Source organism: Tachyglossus aculeatus, chromosome 3 (assembly GCF_015852505.1).
Source record: "Tachyglossus aculeatus isolate mTacAcu1 chromosome 3, mTacAcu1.pri, whole genome shotgun sequence".
NCBI lineage: Eukaryota > Metazoa > Chordata > Mammalia > Monotremata > Tachyglossidae > Tachyglossus > Tachyglossus aculeatus.
This window is the reverse complement of record NC_052068.1, coordinates 49,595,588-49,617,009: the sequence shown is the minus strand read 5'-3', so window position 1 is coordinate 49,617,009 and position 21,422 is coordinate 49,595,588. Positions and strand designations below refer to the sequence as shown.

The window sequence follows — 21,422 nt, the reverse complement described above, 5'->3', positions numbered from 1 at the left end:
GAACTAAGTACTGGGGTAGATACAAGATCATCAGATCCGCCTCCATATCAAACCAAAGCTCCTCACCATTGGCTCACTTCTTTCTAGTGCAAACCTCACTGTGCCTCGATCTCGCTTGTCTCACCGCCGACCTCTAGCCCTGTCCTGCCTCTGGCTCGGAATGCCCTCCCTCTAATCTGACAATCAGTCTCCTTCAAAGCCCTATTGAAGGCACATCTTCAAGAGGCCTCCCTAGACAAAGCCCCATTTTTCCTCATCTCCCACTCCCTTCTACATCGCCCTGACTTGCTCCCTTTCCTCTTCCCCCACCCCCTCCCAGCCCCACAGCACTTATATACATATCTTTAATTTTATTTATTTGTACTGATATCTGTCTCCCACTGTCTAAACTCCAAACTTGTTGGCAGGGAGTGTCACTGTTTATAGTTGCATTGTACTTTCCCAAGTGCTTAGTTCAGTGCCCTGTTTACAGTAAGCACTCATTTAAATATGATTGAATGAACAAATGAATAAAATACCATTCCTTATTGTAGCACACACACTGGGACTGTTCTAAAGTCTTTGTTTTGTAAAATCCAGAGGAGGAAAAATAAATTGTATTTAAGTGATCAATCTCTAGGCTAATGGTAGATAGGACAAACTTTTGTCATACTGTAAGTTATTTGTGGGCAGGGCACTTGACTCCAACTCTTGTATTGTACTTGTCCAAATGTTCTGCACACAGTAAGTGCTCAATAAATACCATTGATTGAATTTGTAAATCCCTAAAAATGTCCTGACCTAAGTAATCATCATATAACAATATCCTGCTATGGCCTATATATAAATACACAACTGAACTGGATTCTCAGGATTTGAGGGTGTTTCCCAAATATTGGAGTTGAGTGCCAGTAGCAAGTGTCAAATTTCTCCATAGTGGCCAGTACCTGAAGTTGTCTGAGCCCTGGTTGATAATGTTGCAAATAAAGTGGCTAATTATATCAACCCAACTTCACTACTTGACCTTCTGAATATTTTTTCATCTATATTCATCAGGATTTATATATAGCCTTCAAAGAGCCTCAGAGTTGTTTTCCCAAACCTAACTAGATTAAAAAAGGGTTTCTGAGAGAAGTACAGAATAAGATGGCACATACCCTGCCCACAAGGAATTTACACTTCACTTTAATGGGCGAGACAAATTTTAAAAGTATTTAGAACTTGAATGGTCAGAATAAATAAGGACACATAAGTACATGAGAATAACATATACATAAAGAAGCATCATGGCCTAATGGAAAGGGCATGGGCCTGAGAGTCAGAGGACCTGGGTTCTAATCCTACCTCTGCCACTTACCTGCTGTGTGACTTTGGGCAAGTCACTTAAATTCTTGGTGGTTGTATCATCATCTGTAAAATAGGAATTAAATACCTGTTCTCCCTCTCTCCAGGACTGTGAGCCCCATGTGGGACAGGGACTGTGTTCAACCTGATTTTCTTATATCTTCCCCAGCACTTAGTGCAGTGCCTGGCCCATAATAAGCGCTTAGTAAAAACCACAATTCGTATTATTATTATCAATCAGTGGTATACACTGAGTGCTCACTGTGTGCACAGCACTATACTATTCAAACAATCAGTCATGCACTTGGGAAAATACAATATAATGGAGTTGGTAGACAAGATCTCTGCCCATAAAGAGCTTATAGTCCAGATGGGGAGACAGACATTAAAGCAAATTACAGTGAAGGGAAATGGCAGAATATAAAGATGTGTACACAAGTGCTGAGGGTGAATATCCAGTTAGTCATATTTGTTGAGCATTTGCTTTGTGAAAAGCACTTTACTAAGCATTTGGGAGAGTACAATACAGCATCCTCCTTGCTCACAGTCTATAGAGAAGCAGTATGGCTCTGGAAAGAGCATGGGCTTTGGAGTCAGAGGTCATGGGTTCAAACCCCGGCTCCACCAATTAGCTGTGTGACTTTGGGCAAGTCACTTAACTTCTCTGTGCCTCAGTTACCTCATCTGTAAAAATGGGGATTAAGACTGTGAGCCCCCCATGGGACAACCTGATCACCTTGTAACCTCCCCAGTGCTTAGAAAAGTGCTTTGCACATAGTAAGTGCTTAATAAATGCCATCATTATTATTATTGTAGGGGTAGGTGGACCTCACAGTCTATAAATTACAGGTATAAGTACTGTGGGGCTGAGAGTAAGGTGGATAGGGGAAATGAGGCCATAGTGAGGGGAGACCTCTTGGAAGAGATGTTATTTTTGAGGGCTTTGAAGGTGGGTAGAGTTGTGGTCTAACATATGAAGGGGGAGGAATTTCCAGGCCAGAGGGAGAGCATGGACAGGAGGTCAGTGGCAATATAGACAAGATCGAAGTACAGTGAGTTAGATTGGCATTGGAGGAGCGAAGGTTGTGGGCTGGGTTGTAGTAGGATTAATCAATCAGTGTTCATTGAGCGCTTACTGTATGCAGAGCACTGTACTAAGCAGAGGTGGGAGGCACATTCCCTGCCCACCCAGACTTTACAGTCTAGAGGGGAAGACAGACATTAAAATACATTATGGTTATGTACATAAATGCTGTGGGGCTGAAAGTGGGGTGAACATCAACTGCTTAAAGCATACAGATCCAGTGCCTAGGTGATGTAGAAGGGAGACTGAGTAGGGGAAAAGATAGCTTAATCCAAGAAAGCTTCTGGGAGGAGATGTGATTTTAATAAGGCCTGAAAGGTGGGAATAGTGGTGGCCTGTAGTATATGAAGGGAGAGGGGGTTCCAGGCCAGAAGGAGCGTGTGGGTTAGGGGTTGGCATTGAACTAGATAAGATCGAGGGTGAGTAGGTTAGTGGTGGAAGGGCAAGGCTTGTGGGTTGGGTTGTAGTAGGAAATGAGGGGGCAAGATGAGTGAGTGCTTTGAAGAAGGAAATGGTAAGGAGTTTCTGTTTGAAGTAGATGTGGATGGGCAGCTACTGTTATTATAATTATTATACCACATTTACACTCAGTAATTGCCCCCACCACATAATTTCCTCACCTGGATTTTTGAGGAGGAAGTCAAAGATGATTTTTGGTACCACAAATTGTAAGTTGTGTTCACAGCCAAACCAGGGTAAGAGGAGGAGAGGGGTCAGGCTGCTATGCAACACGGGCAAGCTTCTATCTAAGAGAAGGAGGGAGGCAGGATCTGGGCATTAAATCACTAAATCATTAAATCAAATCACAACTCATCTAGCAAATTTGGTGATGTTATGCTTTACATCCTTTAAATACTGAACAGTAGTTTAAGGACAGTGATCATTACAGTATGTAGCAGTGAACGGAATTTCATATTACTAACCAGTGTTTCTAGGATGGATCCTAATTTATAAATAAGTGTATGGGGAAACATACCCCATAGTACAACCACATTTTCAAGAAACATAGACCCATAACTTTCTGTGTTAACCTTTACCTTGTAAAAGTAATTCTGGTTAGCCTATGCACTCATTCACTGCTAACATTATTTGAATTGGGACTTGAAATAGTTGCAGTCCTAGAGACTATTGAGTTAAAATATTGTCAAAGTTGTTCGGGGAATCGTGTCATAAACTTTGATCATGAACTCTATATCTCTCTCTTTTCCCCACCCCCAAACCCTCACCGATATAATTTTCTAAAGACTGTGCATCTTGTGGTTCATGTTGTAGCAACAAATGTTACCAAAATGTAAAAAAAGTTCATAATCAAATGGCATTTATCTTTGGATTGTGACATAAACAGCTGCTGATCCCACTTGATGGTGTGTGTTCTTTTCAAATTGGTGAATAATGCAGTTGGAGACTTTATTGGAGAGTCTGACTCTAGCAAGAAAAATGCAGTGGAACTAGGCTCATTATTGTATGTGCTCCTTGACTCTGGCAAGAAAAATGCTATGTGCTCCTTTTGACTTCCTAATGTCCACTGAGTAAACTGTCTTCTGGGCACTAAAGGACAACCTGGCCATCCTATCCTTATCCTATCCTTATGAACTGTATTATAATGTCCATGAAAGATTGGGTTTGGGACTTGGTTCTTCAGATCCTGATCTAGAGGGGAAAAAAAAGTAGACTTTTTTAACAATCTCAGGACAAGTTTAACCAGAGCACATAAAATATCAGGCCGGTTTTAGAGCAAGTTTGTGTTTGAATTAGGGCTTGTAGCATAAATACAATTAAGTAAAATGCCTCCTAAACTGAATGTTGGCATGGCAACCTCTAGAAATGAATAGTTCAAAAGATCCGGGAAAGTTAATTTGGTCAAAGTTTGGGGGAGAGAGAAATGCACCCACAGTTTAGCATGACCTAGTGAAAAGAGAACAGGACTGAGAGTCAGCAGGTTTAGGTTCTAGTGCCAGCTCCACCACTTGCCTTCTGTGGGAACTTAAGCAAGTCACTTAACTTTTCTGGGCCTCAGTTTCCTCATCTGTACACTGGAACTTAAAAATAGCAATGCACTCCATAAATACCATCATTATTTGTGTAGTCACTTAATGCCATCACGGTTGGGTGGTGCAATCAGACTTAATTATAGGATCCTTATTTTGTATGTTACCTTAATTTGTGGTGGCTTCTTAATTGTAACAACATTCCTAAACTATTTGTCCTAGGACTTATTTATCCCCTGCACTTCAAGTAATGTGGTGCAGGCCTCTCCCCTTTGTAGGGCTTGTCCCAGCTTTCTGGCCTCATGCTGATCTAGTTTGAACTGTAAATAGGGATGAACCCTCCTCAAATCTCTTTATCTGAAGGATCCATTTTGTTTTCCTTCCTGGCCCTCACCCCTAGTTTGACTCAGTCCCATGGATCGAAAACTTTATTTTCCTGCTTTGTTCCTTCCTTCCCCCATGCCCTCTCTGACCCCTCTTTGAAAATAAAGCTGCAAACAAAGGCAGGCAGGAGGAAAGGAAGTGGTTCTAATGAGCCAACAGTCCAACAGCTGTTTAGAGGTTTAGTGTCCTTACCTAAGAACTCTGCCATAGACCCTTTAGTTCAGTGTTCAAGTGTTTAGTGGTTAGTCCAGTGACAAGCCTTATGTGTGAAATGTCACTGCTCAGTGCCCCAGAGCTATCCTGGGAGAGCGCATTTCATGTGTGCACCAACCTGTCAGAAAGCCCTGGGGCGCAGTCTGTCACTACTAGTAGTGCTAGCTGTTTCCCACCTGCTTAGACTGTGAGTCCCACTGGGACAGAGATTGTGTCTGGCCTGGTTAACGTGTGCTGACTGCAGTGCTTTGAACAGTGCTCCACACATAATTTGTGCTAAACAAATACAATTATTTTTTATCATCATAATCACTTGGAAGCTAGTACTCTGTTCACCAAATGCCAGGAGCTCCGCCACAGCCCTGGTCCCAGTTGATTTTTTCAATCCCCACTGCTGGCTAGAACTAGTGGGACAGGATTGTTTTCTGATCCAGAACAGTCCCTAAAACAGAACTCTGTTCCTAGACTCAGTTAATATTAATCGGTGACTACATGTCAACATATTGACCCAGCTGGGAAGGGAGCTGCCTACCTCTGACTGCTGGGATCCTAGGGCTAGGTGGATGTTTGAGTTTGCTTAGCTTGGGAGTTCAGGAGTATTTACCTTGTCTCTTTAATTCCCACCACCCACTGTTTCTTACAACCAGGGTTTTTCTAGCATGACTGTAGCATAGAGACTGCCAGAAACGGTGTCTGGAACAAGGAGCCAGGTCAAGGCATGGCAGGAAGAAGGGACAAGGGGGACTTTTCCTCATGAGTCATGAGCCTGGGAGTCAGAAGGACCTGGGTTCTAATTTCAGCTCCAGCACCTGTCTTCTGTGTGACCTTAGGCAAGTCACTTGACTTCTCTATGCCTTAGTTCCCTCACTTGTTAAATGGGGATTAAGACTGTGAGCCTCATGTAGGATGTGGACTATCCAACCTAGCTTATATCTATCCCAGTGCTTAGTACAGTGAGTGTCTGGCACAGAGTAAGCACTTACCAAATACCATTTAAAAAAAGGGGGGGAAGCTATAACTGGAACTTCAGCTGTGACTTTTAAACTCTGAGCTGAGAAGCCCAACGCTCTTACTTTTAGCCCCAATGCTCTCCAGCTCCGTGTGGTTTTATTTTTTCAATTTATTCACATCCTCAATTTTTAAACTGTTTCTGTGTTTTTATGATTTTAGCTTTCCTTGTGTGCCTGTCTCTAGTCTCTTCTTTCCACTTCATTCATAAGTTATGAGCCCACTGAAGGCCAGGGACTGGGTTTCAGTCTCACCCCTGTATTCCTCTAGACTGTAAGCTCGTTCTGGGCAGGAAATGTATCCACCAGTTCTGTTGTACTGTTCTCTTGCAAGTGCTTAGTACAGTGTTCAGCACATAGTAAACGCTCAATAAATACCATTGATTATTCCTTTCCAGTGCTCAGTACAGTGCTTTGCTCTCAGGCATTTAAGAAATACTAGTACTGCTACTACAAGGGACTGATTATTCAGGCTGTGAGATACCTCTTCCTCCTGGCTGCCTGCCTGCCTTTGGGCTACTTCCCTATTCAGGGATCCGTCCCTGGCAGGTGGGCAGGATGAGATTAAGCTCAAACAGTTCTGATGAAGGGTCACAAGGGGAGAAGGCTAAAGCTAAGGCCCATAATGACTCAAAAACAGCACTGTAGATTGTTCTCAGTAACCAGTATCCTTTGACACTGCTGATAATTGAGCCGGCTTCACAGATACGGCCCAGAAGCTTTTCCTTATTGTCAGAAGCTTTTATTAAGTGTCTAAAGCACAGAGTACTGCCCTTAATTAGATACAAGTGTCACAGGCAAATGTTAAAGTACACAGAAGATGAATAGCTGCAGAAACTAAATAAATCACTTACACTATGAGCGGGAATAGGGTAAGTTCATTGAGTGAATTAGTGGATGAAGAGGGAGCTTGGGACAATGTACAGAGGAATTGTCACCCTCCTAGGTACATAAAAGTGAGTGGGAGTCGTTCTTATTCCTTGTTTCCACTTGATTGGTTAACTGACTCAGGCGTTGTAATCCAGGTTTAAGACCTGATTCTGGTCTGGGGTCTTCTGCCCTCGAGGGGTGGAAGAAGCAAAGTTTCCCCCCCCACCAAGACCTCATCCTTCCCTGGAGATCAACTCTGGATCTGCGGGGGAGGGCCCGCAAGTGGATCTCCTCTAGAGTCAGGCTGGTAACTTGTCGCGGCATTTACACTCAGAGGCATCACCTTTTCCACATCAGGTTCCCTTTCCTCCGTCGCCTGTTAGCAGGCCGAATGGTCCCAAGGTTGTGAAGGAGGATCCCCCTGTTCTTCCCATTCCTCCTTAGCATCACTGGGATCTGTGGTGTGGTTCAGTGGACTGGCTGATTTAGTGGCCTTTTAAGGACAGTATTTCCTTGCTGATCCTCCTGTGGCATTTTTCACTAAGACTAAGGAGACTTGTTTCTCTCATGGAAAACATCTGACCTGGAGCTCTGGGAGGGAAGCGGAAGTGAACCCCACCTACTGGCCCCCTACTCAAGCCTGTCAGCTCATTGTGGACAGAGAATGCATCTGTTTATTGTATTGTACTCTCCCAAGCACTTAATACAGTGCTCTGCATGCAGTAAGTGCTCAATAAATATGATAGACTGACCTAGCTTCTAACCCTGGCCCTTTCACACTTTTTTAAATGGTATTTGTTAAGCATTTACTATGTGCAAGGCACTGTGTGAAACACTAGATTCAAGCTGAATATAGTCCCTGTTCCATGTGGGGCTCACAGTTTTAATCTCCATTTTATAGAGGAGGTAACTGAGGCACAGAGAAGTGAAGCAACTTGCCCAAGGTCACACAGCAGACAACTCACGGGGCCAGGATTAGAACCAGGTCCTTCTGACTCCCAGGCCCATGCTCTATCCACTAGGACACAGTTCTTCTTCAACCCCTCTGTTGTGTGACCTTGGACAAGTCACAACTTCTCAGTTCCTCAGTTTCCTCAACTGTAAAATGGGGAATCAATACCTGTTCTCCCTCCTACATGATTCCCACGTGGGGCTGTATCTGACCTGATTACCTTGTGTGTAGAACAGTGTTTGACACATAGTAAGCACTTAAATATTATTATTAGTACTAGTAGTAGTAATAATGGGTTCATTGAGCATGAGTGTAAATTCCCTCAAGGGTGGGAACTGTGTGCCTCTAGCCTCTCCCTTCTCCACTCTATATTATACTCTGCTTCATGGATCGTTTTCTGGAAGCCTCCCTTGGCTTCCCACCCCCCGCATCAAACAAAAACTCCTCACCGTTGGCATTAAGGCTCTCCACTAAGTCCCCCATTTTCCACATCTGCTGTCTTCACCTGCTATTCCCCTGCTTCCCCTCTCGGCAAGCTAACCTAACCTCGCTGTCTACTCTTTTGCTTCCATTACTTCACTCACACTGTCCCCCTGGTCTATCACTCCTTCCCCCTCCGTAACCTGTCAGACCACCCAGCTTTACCCATTCAAACCTCACCTCCTCCAACAAGTCTTCCCTGCTAATAATAATAAGAATAATGCACTTACTGTGTTATCAGCACTGTTCTAAGTGTTGGGGAGGATACAAGATAATCAGCTCGTTGTGGGCAGAAATACACTCATTCAATCGTAGTTATTGAGCACTTACTGTGTGCAGAGCACTGTACTAAGCACTTGAGAAGTACAAATCGGCAACATATAGAGATGGTCCCTACCCAACAGCGGGCTCACAGTCTAGAAGGGGGGATACAGACAACAAAACAAAACATGTATCCGTTTGTTGTTATGTTGTACTTTCCTAAGTGCTTAGAACGGTGGTTTGCACACAGTAAATGCTCAGATATGATTGAATGAAGGTCAGGCACAGTCCCTCGTGCCCACAGGACTAAATAGGGGAATCTAAATAGGGGAACAGGTATTGAATCCCCATTTTACAGAACTGAGGCACAGAGATATTAAGTGACTTGTCCAAGGTCACAAAGCAGACACGTGACGAAACTGGAATCAGAACCCAGGTCCTCTGACTCCCTGGCCGGTGCTCTATCCACTGGGCAACACTGCTCCCCAATATCCTGAGCTGAACAAATCCACCCGCTGTTTCTAGCGCTTCAGTAATTATTTTCACCCATCAGCCCTTGTACATATATTTATTCAAGGGTACATTCAGTTACTTGAATACTAGAGTTGTAAATAGTTTGATGTCATTCCCCCAGATTGGAATGTAAGCTCCTTGTGACCAGGGAATGTTTCATTTTTCTTAGTTGCATTCCCGCAAATGCGTAGTACAGTGCATTGTACCTAAGGGGCACTCAAATCCTATTACTACTACTTTGACAGTTTGTTCCCAGATCCCTACTACAGTGCTCTGCACCCTGTAGGTGTTCAGTTGATGATGGTGATGTTATGGGGGTGAACTTTAGGTGCTGTTTCAGTGATTTCTCTTAGCATGAATAAATGGGGATGACTGTACTGTATTTTTACAGTATGTTGGTATTGAGACCAGAGTGACCCCTGCAGAATCCCACATCAAAGAAAACTTAAGTTGCACTTCTCTCCCACATCTGACACGATGGCTGTGTCCAGACTTGTAGGCATGCTGTCAGACAGTATTCCCTAATTCTGCCCTGACGTTTTTGCCCAAAATGCGTGCACAGTGAAGGCAGGCTTTGTAGAGGAACCGGCTTTCATGTTAAAGCTCTGGAAGTAGAGGAGCAGGGGCACAGTGGCGGTGTTCCAAACGTGTGACTTGTGGATGTGTTATTGGCTATCTGGACAGTAGGGCAATTTTGAGAAGCTTAAATTGTTTCACCGATTGTACAAGCCTTAACACTTACCAGAATGCTCTGTGCCCCTCTTCACACATTTCTTCTCTTTTCTCCCCCAACCCTTCTGTAAAAGTGCCTTAAAACTTCCAACAGATGGCACAGAGTGGAAGAAAATGAGTTGGTGCAGGGAGGTTCTGTGTGACTAAGCCGGTTCATTTAGGGATGGAGGAGGATGCCAGACCCTCCCCTTTCCTGGCCTCTGGGGCTGTAAGTCTCATTGCTCCTGGTTTGGAGATGGCTGCATGAGGTTCTGATACGTGGCACCGTCCGGGTGAGTTATGTTCTCAAAAAGCCTTGTTCCCCTCCTGTCATCTTTGCTTAAGTGGGGCTTTTTGTCTTTCAGGCGCACCAACAGAGCAGAAAAGCAGACCGGTACTTAGCAGCAGGGAAATTTGAAGAGGCTATTTCTTGTCACAAAAAGGCAGCCGGTGAGTATTCTGGGAGACTGTTGATCACTAGCTTTAGCTAACTTGGGTGTTTCACTTCCCTTGCAAGTTCTTCTAACCATCTTTATTTAGAATGGGAAGGAAAGATTCACCTCATCAGTCTACCTTCTGCTAACTGATGACAACTCTGCTGAAATCCTTAGTAAAAACAACTTCCCCTGAACCTGTTGCTCCTATAAAAAGGAGTGTGCCCATTCCACTCAGCTACTGCAATAGGATAGTGGGAGCTGGAGCTTTAATAGCAGGTTACCTGGGGGCTTTGGAGGCATTAGGAAATAATAATAATAATTGTGGTATTTGTTAAGCGCTGATTGCATGCCAATCACTGTACCAAACATTGAGATAGGTACGAAATAATCAGGTTGGACACAGTCCCTGCCCCACGTAATAATGATGGCATTTACTAAGCGCTTACTATGTGCAAAGCACTGTTCTAGCACTGAGCACTGTTCTAGCCCCACATGGGGCTAACAGTCTAAAAAGGAGGGAGAACAGGTATTGAATCCCCATTTTACAGATGCAGAAACTGAGGAACAGAGAGGTAAAGTGACGGTGAAGCCAGGATTAAAACCTAGGTCCTCTGATGCTCAAGACATTTATTTGTACACTAGAGCCCACTGCTTCTCTATAGTGGCATTGAGTCCCAAACAAATTCAAGTCACCACTTTCACCACTTTTTGTTAAAGAGTGCCCAAAATCCCTGGTACCTGTTATAATTGGTATTTCCTTAGGGCCTTTGACCTTTGCTTTGACCATATTGTCTTCCCCCTAGCGCCCTTCACAGACATGGAGAAGCAGCGTAGTCTAGTGGAAAAAGCACAGGCCTTGGGGTCAGAAGACCTGGGTTCTAATCCCAGCTTCGACATGTCTACTGTGTGACCATGGTCAAGTCACTTCACTTTTCCGTGCCTGTTACCTCATATTTAAAATGGGGATTAAGACTCTGAGCCCTTTGTGGGTTAGGGACTGTGCCCAACCTGATTATCTTTTATCTACACCAGCACTTAGTACAGTGCTAGGTGGCTGTTTGCCAGTCTTCTGTATTCTTCTGGCCAGGAGCAAGTTTCAGTCTGCAGACTTTGCTCAACGAAAAGGTCCAGTTGTTGAATCTGGACAGAGGTCCCAGAGGAGTGTCCTCCAGATTTGAGATTTCCCCCAAACCACATTCTCTTTGTTTTGATGCCTGTCCCTCCCCTTCTAGACTGAGCCCATTGTGGTCAGGGACTGTCTCTCTTTGTTGCTGAATTGTACTTTCTTAGTGCTTAGTACAGCGTTCTGCACACAGTAAGTGCTCAATAAATATGATTGAATGAATGAATTTCCCCACCCTACACAGAGCGGGGAATAAATCAATTGTATTTACTGAACACATACCATGAGCAGAGCACTGTACTAAGGGAGTATAATACATTCGAGGAGAAGCAGCGTGGCTCAGTGGAAAGAGCACGGGCTTTGGAGTCAGAGGTCATGGGTTCAAATCCCGGCTCCGCCAACTGTCAGCTGTGTGACTTTGGGCAAGTCACTTAACTTCTCTGTGCCTCAGTTACCTCATCTGTAAAATGGGGATTGACTGTGAGCCCCCTGTGGGACAACCTGATCACCTTGTAACCTCCCCAGCGCTTAGAACAGTGCTTTGCACGTAGTAAGCGCTTAACAAATACCATCATTATTATTCGAGTTGGTGGACATGATTTCTGCTCACAGGGCGCTCACTGGGAAGTGTCTAGTGCTCTGTAGTCAGTAGGAACTGAAGGTCTAGGACTCTACTGCCCAGGAAGCTCAGGGCTATGCACTGTCACTCCACAGTGAGCTGCATGGACGCTTACACTTGGTTTTGGGCTCTCCTGGGCAGCCTTTCACCCGAGGCCTGAGACTGTCGGCAGCAACTCACACCCATGAAACAGGCAGCAGGCCGGCCCCAGTAGGGCCAGCTGCCGTCCCTTCCCTGGAGCCACTCATTGCCCGCCCTGATACCGGGCACCGGTCTCCAAACCTCAGTGAGGTGGAGTTGGTGGAGGGTGCCCTGCACCACTGAGCGCTCTGGAGATTGGCTTCCGGGGAAGGGCTCAAGCACTGCTCTGCTCCAGCAAGAAGCTTTCTGCCTCCAGTGGAGCCACTCACTTAGGTTTCCGGCCCAGCAGGAATACAACTTAGTATCCTCTGATTTAAAGACAGAAATTGTGCTTTAGGAAAAGCCAGTCAGTCAGTTGTAGTTATTGAGAGCTTACTGTATACAGCATGGCCTAGTGGATAGAGTACGAGCCTGGGAATCAGAAGAACCTGAGTTCTAATGCCGACTCCTCCACTTGTGTGCTGTGGGACCTTGGACAAGTCACTTCAGTTCTCTGCACCTCACTTACCTTATCTGTAAAATGGGGATTAAGACTATGAACTCCAGGTGGGCCATGGACTGTATCTAACCTGATTACCTTGTAGCTACACCAGTGCTTAGAACAGTGCCTGGTACATAGTAAGTGCTTAACAAATACCATAAAAAGCACTGTACTAAGCACTTGGGAGAAAAATCCTATTGCAGTTTTTGAGATTTGCTTTCTCTGTAAAAACACCCTGTAATGCTTAAACTATTAACTGAACAGTATTGTTTAACATGAATACCAAAATGATAAATCTGCTTTAGGAAGTTGTAACAGCACATAATAATTGTAACTCTTGTAACTCTTGATACAGTGATACAATTGTAACTCTTGATACAGTGATAGCATCTTTATCATCATCAATCGTATTTATTGAGCGCTTACTGTGTGCAGAGCACTGTACTAAGCGCTTTAGAATAGAACAGTCCCCATGACACAGTGGAATACGTTACCAGGGTGCCCTACCCAAACACTGGGTGGCCCATGGCCCCCTTGCATCTGCCACTGTTGGGGCCCTTATTCCTGGGAAGTTTTTAACTGAGTGCTCCCTTCCCCCACCCTCCCCACTCTCTGGAATTAGTTCAGGACTAGGTTTGGGGAGTTAGAAGGAACAGAGCATCTCTGATAATCTTCTCCTTTAAGCCTTTAGAGCTGAATCTGCTCTCCTGGAATTTGCAGAGTGGTTCAGATTGAAGATAGAGAGGGGAAGGTTTTCCTTTCTTGCAGGGTGGGTTGGGATTCTGTAGTGTGATGTTTGCAATGGACAGAACCACACGCCTCGGCGTTTCTTAAAGTGGGAGGTGGGGGAGGATCTTCAGGGCCAGAAGGAACAGGCTTGGGGAGAATATAGTGTAATTGAAAAAGAGGGAACTGGGAATTGGAGGGGGGGGTTGGAACAACGTTAAGAAGTGGGGCCGAAGAGGTCTAGGTGGGGAGAGGAGAGGGTAAAAGTAAGAATAAAATGGTAAGAGGCTAGGATATGAAATCTCAGGGGCCATGCAAGATTTTCCATTCATAAGAGTGGGAAAAGGTTACTGTTCCTTTCTCCACTTTTACTTAGTGGAGGGCTGTGTGTTGCAGGTGGGGAGAGCTGACCCTTTTATGTCCCCAATAAAAACTATTAGACTTGGAAGCAGAGGTATTATGGGATCAGGGATATTTAGGTGGTTTACACAAAACTGGGATTAAATGCTAAAAATGGAGAGCATCTTATGTTCAGAGCAGTATAAGGGATAAGAAGGTGAAGGGGGGCCAGCCAGAATCCAGTTGCTAGCTCTATAAACACCTTGGTCATTGTAGCAGAACTAGATTCCCAAACAAAATAATGGCCAAAATTACCATTTAACCAGTATCACAACTGGAGAGAATATCAGTGGAGAGAGAAAACTGTGGCTTACTGGATGATTCTTAAAACAGTTGAGGCTTAAATCTGGAAATGCAAATCTTGATGGATGGAAAAGCCACTCATATGCTTGGGGTTATGGGACAGCCCTGAACCTAAGGCTTTTGCTTGGGGAAAGGGGTAGAAAAGGTTTAAAATGAAAATTATCCAAATTAGTTCATCCTAACCCCTTGTAGCCTGGGTTCTGATTAAGCAAAGAGAAATACCTCCCCACACAGAGAACTTCTAGCCAGGATCCAGGCAGGAGCAGATGAGGGAGCAGCCAGCAGGGGCTTCTCTCGGTGCAGTCATTTAGGAAAACTCAGGTCTACCTAGAGGTGGGGTGGAGGTGACCACCACCCCCCCCAGAATGTCCCAGTGACTTCTGGAAGGTACAGGTAAAGTAGCCTCTTGGGTAATCATTTTCTTTTGCCCCTCCCCTTCCTTGTAATTCTCTTGCCAGCTTTCAGTCACACCTATCCGAAAGATTTTTATGGTTGTGGCTGTGATCTAGCCATCTAGCAGTCAGGCCTTGGGTTCTCTGTTCCTTTCTCCAATCTGCCTCTGGGGCTGCTCACACCTTTAATCAATCAGTCAATCATATTTGTTGAGTGCTTACTTTGGGCCGAGCACTCATTCATTTCATTCATTCATTCAATCATATTTATTGAGCGCTTACTGTGTGCAGAACACTGTACTAAGTGCTTGGAAAATACAATTCGGCAACATGTAGAGACAGTCCCAACCTAACAACGGCCTCACAGTCAAGAAGGGGGAGACAGACGGCAGAACAGAACAAGTAGACGGGTGTCAGTACCATCAAAACAAATAGAATTATAGATGTACACACATCATTAATAAAATAAAGTAATAAGTATGTACAGATGCACTCAAGTGCTGTGGTGAAGGGAAGGGGTGTAGGGTAGAAGGAGGGAGTGAGGGTGATGGGGAAGGGAGGAGCAGAGGATAAGGGTGACAGTCTGTGAAGGCCTCATGGAGGAGGTGGGCTCTCACTAGGGCTTTGAAGGGAGGAAGAGAGCTAGTTTGGCAGATGTGTGGCATTCCAGGCCAGAGATAGGACATGGGCCAGAGGTCGACAGCAAAACAGGCAAGAATGAGGCAAGGTGAGGAGGTTAGCGGCAGAGGAGCGGAGTATGCGGGCTGGGCTGTAGAGGGAGAGAAGGGAGGTGAAGTAGGAGGAGGCAAGGTGATGGAGAGCTTTGAAGCCAATAGTGAGGAGTTTTTGCTTGATGTAAAGGTTGATAGGCAACCACTGGAGATTTTTGAGGAGGGGAGTGACATGCCCAGAGCGTTTCTGTAAAAAGATAATCCGGGCAGCAGAGTGAAGTATAGACTGAAGCGGGGAGAGACAGGAGGATTGGAGATCAGAAAGCACTATACTAAGCACTTGGGAGAGTACAAAGAATAACAGAGTTGGTAGACCTACTACTTGTCCACAGCAAGCTTACAGTCTAGAGGGGGTAACAGACATTAATATAAATTAAATTACATATATGTTAATAAGTATTGTGGGACGGAGGGGCGAATAAAGGATGCAAATCCCAGTGCAAGGGCGACGCAAAAGAGAATGGGAGAAGAGGAAAATGAGGACTTAGTTGGGGAAGGCCTCTTAAAGGAAATGTGTTTACTGGAGTGTGGCTTTGCCTACAAATTGACAAGAAAACTCCATCAACCTCCAGTGAGTTCAGTCCCAAGCCCTGGTGGCCATATCCAGAACATTCAAGTAAATGATTGTTTTAGGCAAGATTAGTTGTGTCCCTAGCTCACTGCTGGTGGGAAGAGCAGACCAGAGAGCAGGAGGGAACTTGATTTAACGTTCTGAAAAAATATCACATTAGGAGACAGGATGGAAACCCCTGGCCCACTTCAAGGAGGAATTTAGCAAAGTTGGAAAAACCCATTAGTTGCACATCTGGGAGTAAACTCTCATACTCTGAATAACTCCTGACCTCCAAACGAGTTCAGTGTGATTGCTTAAATGCTTTCCACCCGGCCAGCGATCAGGTGACTAAACCCAACTTTTTTTTATGGTATTTGCTAGGCACTTTACTAAGCCCTGGAGTAGATACAAGCTAATCAGCCTGGACACAGTCCATGTCCCAAGTGGACTCACAGCCTTAATCCCCATTGTACGGTTCTAATCCCAGCTCCACCACTTATCAGCTGTGTGACTTTGGGCAAGTCACTTAACTTCTCTGTGCCTCAGTTACCTCATCTGTCAAATGGGGATTAAGACTGTGAGCCCCATGTGGGACAACCTGATTATCTTGTATCTACCCCAGCACTTTGAACAGTGCTTGGCACATAGTAAGCGCTTAACAAATGACAATATTATTATTATTATTATGAAGTAACTGACGCACAGAGCAGTTGTGACTTGCCCAAGGTCACACAGCTGGCAAGTGGGAAGATTGAGACTGGGGAAGTGTGAGGAGTGGCAGTCCTGAGTCTTTCGAAATTTTGGGTTCCTGGTGTTCCATAGAACTGGTCTGTACCCAGCTGGGATGCCAGCTTTTTACTTGAGCAATCAATCAGTGGTATTTTTGAGCACTTTGTGCAGAGCACTGTAATAAGCACTTGGGAGAATGCAGGGATGGACTGGGGGCAGTGTTAAAGGGCGGGGAACGGAGGATACAGGGAGGCTGGAAGGGGAAGGCAAGGAGAGAGTAAAGGGAAAGCTACATAGCCGGAAAGGTACATAGCCTCCACTGCCATACTGTTTCCACCTTCTTTTGTCCTTGTTGCCTCCAGCTATGTGGCAACAGCTACGGGGCCAGACCAGAACAGACCTGCTGAACTGGGTAAACTGACTGACCCCATGGGGGTCACCCAGCTCCATAGGGCCACCGGAGTCTCACCCCCAAGCTGTCTGAACGGGCCTGGGCCAAGTCGATTGTTTGGCTTGTTTCCTCCAAGCTCCCAGGCTGGACTGAGAGAGAAGCCACTGGCCCGGTCCCAAAGCCTGCTGGCGGTTAGAAGAACCCTGCTGGGGCTGGGCTGGGCTGCAGGGTTCTGCTGGCAGGGGACAAGTGTGGCCTAGTGGGAAAGAGCTCGGGCCCAGGCGACCTAGTCAGACGACCTAGTCGAGTCAGACGACCTAGGTTCCAATCCCGGTTCTGCCAGTTGTCTGCTGTGTGACTTTAGGCAAGTCACTTTAGTTCTCCTTGCCTGTTACCTCAGCTGTAAAATGAGGATTAAGGTGGTGAGCCCCATGTGGGACATGGACTGGTTCCAACCCAATTAGGTTATATGTGTCTCACCACTTAGTACAGTGCCTGGCACATAGTAATCACTTAAAAAATGCCATCAAAAAAACCCCCCCAAAAAAACTGCCATGGCAGCTCACCTTGTGGCCCTTTTCTTGTGCAATGGGATTGGCTGGCTCCAACTGCTGCTTGGCCCAAAATGCTGTAGCTTCAGTTCCAAGGTTCAACAGGCCCCTTGTCCCCGGGGGCTTGTAAACAAGGACTGCCCAAACCAAGTCCTGCTTAGCGCAGAGTCCTTTAAAGAGCCAAGGAGCAGGGGACAGCCCCTTCACTGCCAGGTTCCTGAATCAACTCTCAAACCTGGCTTGGGTTCCCAGCCAGCTGAACTACAGAGCAGCAACTGAAGCTGGGGGAGGTTCATTGATAGACTGCCTTCCAGGCAGCGTGCTAGAATTCGAGGGTTCGAAATATGTTGTTCATGTAAGCAGGCCACTTTGAGCCCTTCATTGAGGGTGGTAGAAAGAGGGCACTGGATTTCTCCACAGGTTTTTGAAACTTCCTTGAACATTCTCTTTGTTCTTTTTCAAAAACCGCTTTTGCCAGACCTTTTTATAAGTGTGGTGCCCTTCAGTGTTAAATCCATAAAGGTGGCATCCCGGAACTTCCCAGAGCAGGGTTTATTGGGCAGCCAGTGTTTGCCCTCTTTCCCTGGAGGCACACAATCAGTTGGTGGCTGCTGTCTGCCCTTTCCAAATATCTTCCCCTAGCGTTCTGGAGCTGCCAATAAATCTGTTAGCCATCTTTTTTTTTTTTTTGCCCCCTTACATGGGGTTCCTCTTGGCTGTTTAGTTCACAACCCAGGAGACAACCTTACCTGTGGAGTTTTGGATGGTATGAGGCAGTGTGGTGCCTAGGGGACTTTCAGTAGTTTCCCTACAGAGGGCACCTTAGCCTTCATTTCTCTCTTCACCTACCTGGAAGGGAGGAGCCCAGGACCCCCGTCTGACTGAGACTTCCTCACTCTTTTTCCGCTGCCATCCTTCCTGACCTCTGGCCTGCTCCGGGGAGGGGGGCAAGTTTGAGGTAACCACCTCCATAGGGGCAAGTTTGAGGTAACCACCTCCATTTTGGAGAGACTAGGCATGTGTGTCGAGGAGTCAGGGAGGGAACGTGGAGAAGGGCAGTTAGCTATTGACACTTGCCTAGCTTTGAAATGCCAAGATGCGTGCTCTAACTCACCTCTCCTCTTGCGCAGCATATCTGTCAGAGGCCATGAAGCTGACACAGTCCGAGCAGGTGAGCGTCCTCCCTACTGTCACAGATGATTATTTGGGGGTTTCTTTTCAAGGGGAGAAGCAAGAGAGTCATTGGAAGACTACAAGTTTGATCCAAACTTTAGTACTGTAGAAGTGATCTTAAAAAGCCACACTGGACACAAGCATAGCAAAATCGAGGGAGCCCAAACAGTCAGTTGCTCTGAGGCGGTTTTCTTCACAGTAAGCAAACTCCCAGGAGCATTTTATTGGTATAACGAGTTTCTGCCCCAAAGCAGTAATTTGCTTTAATCAGTTCATCAATGACACAAGGCTCTTCGTGCTTAAACAAAAGCCTAGGAGGAAGTTGGAAGAAGAGAATGTGAGGACCACATCCTGGCTAAAAAGTTGTTCTTTTCTCTCTTCCCCTTGGTTATCTGGATTTTTTTTTTCTCCAAATCAAATACATGCCTTAGGTGACCGTTCCCTCATTTTACTAAGCCGTCGGAGGCTGCACCCTATTTTACTAAGCTATTGTTTTCCGCTGCTGCCTGGTGCAGACAACCCAAAGCCATGGCATCCCTTGTGGGCTGGTAGAGTGGTGCATTGGGAGTGGGGAGCAGCATCAGCTGCTTCAGGTAGCTGTCCCGCTGTAATTCCCCACTGTCGGGGGCACATCCTAGGGTGAAGTGGATTGGCAGTTTGAGTTCTGGGGAGGAAGTTTCAGGAGATGCTCATAAATTCAAAGTAGTTTCTCCTTCGCCCCAGCACAGCAGGGTCCTTGTTTTCCTTTGATAAAAGAATTCGGTTAATGCAAATCAGGTTTTTCCTAGTCACTGAGGCTTGGAAAAGTCAGCAGTATTTGTGTGGTGGATGAAGTCCAGGTTATGGGGAGAAGGGAGAAGCAGGTAGGGACTCCTGCAGCGACTCTGTAAATGGCCCTGTCTCCCTCCCCAGGCTCAGCTGTCCCTGGAATTACAGCGGGACAGCCACCTGAAGCAGCTGATGCTGATCGAGGAGCGGTGGAAGAGGGCAAAGCGTGAGGAAAGGCTCAGAGTGCAGCACACCACCGACAGGGAGGCGGCTGGCCCTCTACAGGCATCTCCCAAAGCCCCTGCCGACGATGCCGAGGGTCCCGCTGGCCTCGGGGCTTCCAGGCGCAGCCCCTCCATGGAGCGGCGCCTACCGGAAATTCAGGGAGTCTTCGACCGGGACCCAGACACGCTCTTGTTTCTGCTTCAGAAAAGGAAAGAACCGACCAAAACGTGTATTGGAAGCAGAGCCCCGAAGGATGACAAAACCATCATAGAAGAACAGGCCACCCAAATCGAAGACCTTAAACGGCACGTAGAGTTTCTAATGGCTGAGAATGACAGGCTAAGGAGAGAAAACAGGCAGCTGAAAGCGGACAAGGCCAGACTCCAAAAGGCTCCCCATGACAAGGAGCTTGAGGGAGATGCTGATTTTGTGGAGAAGTCCGAGTTGTGGGGCCTCCAGCCTCAGTCCGAAATGGCCACAGAGTCCTCAACGTGGCAGAAATTCGCTGCCGCAAACACGGGGAAGGCCAAGGACATTCCAATTCCCAATCTTCCTCCCTTGGACTTTCCATCTCCGGAACTTCCTCTCCTGGAGCTGTCCGAGGATATCCTGAAAGGACTGATGAACAGTTAGGAGCCATAAGTCAGTGAACATGGCAGAAAGGGCGAAAAAAAAACCCGGGGGAGAACTCCGACCCCAGATCTACTGGAGCGGAGGCGTGGCTGGGGTTTGGGAAACTGTGACTACGAAGGACCCAGCTGGAGCCCAGGACACCAGAGCTGTCCCAGCCCGAGCCCTCCAGATTCTCCGGACTGCAAACCAAATGACTACCTGGAAACACTCTGCAAGCAACCATTTTCCTTCTCTTAACTTCAGGGTTTTAAAGGCTGTTATAAATAATTAATCTTTCATGCCATAAAGGATAATGCAGCCCTAACGAAGATCTGCCTGCTGGAAGAAAGATGCTTCCAAGTGGTGCAGCACCGGGGGCGGGGAGGGGTGTGTGCACGGTTCGCCAGTTCAGATGTGGCCCCACAGCATTCGAGGGGCACCTATACGTGCCACACTTTGCACTACTCTTAACATAATGTTAACCTCAAGACCGTCAGAAATATTTGTTTTCACTTTTTGAAGGAACCAAATTATTAGTTTTGCTATTTTAAAAAAAAATCCGTTTACATAATTAATCAGGGTGCATTGTAATTTTTGACTTGTTTGCTGTATGAGAAGTTATGCATCATTTAAAAAAAAAAACTACCCACGGAGCTTTCTGCTCATTCTCAATGGTGTGTGAGTGGAAGTAATGCTAGTTGACAGTATTGAGGGTAAGAGATCAATAAAATAATTGTGTTTTATGCCTTGTCGGATCTGATTTTGCACATGGAAACCAAGTTCTGAACCTACAAGCCTGTTGTGCCTTGGGCCACCTTCTGACGGGACAAGAGAGTTGGTTTGTTTCCCACCAAGCAGTCTTGGTGCAGTGCCATGGGACTGAGGTGGGGAGGTCCAGAAGAGGCACAGTCCTCTTTCTCTCCCAGTGTGCTGAGGAAAAGGAGCACAGCTCCGGTGGGAGGTGTTGGATGTGGTTTGGAGGAGTTGGAGAAATATCCTGTGGGTGCCTGGCAGAGGTAGATTTCTTTTCTGGTGCAGCCCCAGGAGGGCCAACTGAATGATTTGACGACTCAGCTGGGAATGGCTCTTCTCCCCTGTGTCTTTCTGTCCGAGACCAACGATAAAGAAAGGAAGGGTAAATGTCTACTAAAGAGAGAGAAGCCGCTGAGTGGTCCAGGCACCAGATCTCTGTTTTTACCCATTGGCTGCTGGAGATAGTGGGATGGAGGCAGGCCGCTGAGCCTCATGGTGGCTGAGGGCCATTGGGTGGCTGCAGGAAACA

The 21,422-nt window shown here is 46.2% G+C and overlaps 1 protein-coding gene across 1 annotated transcript in view; it reads left to right on the top strand.

Moving 5' to 3' along the window:
* The window catches only part of NRBF2 (nuclear receptor binding factor 2), a 30,126-nt gene extending 9,243 nt beyond the window's left edge, over positions 1-20,883 (top strand). The window contains exons 2-4 of the mRNA XM_038743811.1: positions 10,152-10,236; positions 18,493-18,533; positions 19,448-20,883. Coding sequence (XP_038599739.1) covers positions 10,152-10,236; positions 18,493-18,533; positions 19,448-20,161 — 840 coding nt within the window. The 3' untranslated portion in view covers positions 20,162-20,883. The remainder of the gene's footprint in view (positions 1-10,151; positions 10,237-18,492; positions 18,534-19,447) is intronic.
* Positions 20,884-21,422: the final 539 nt, after the last annotated feature.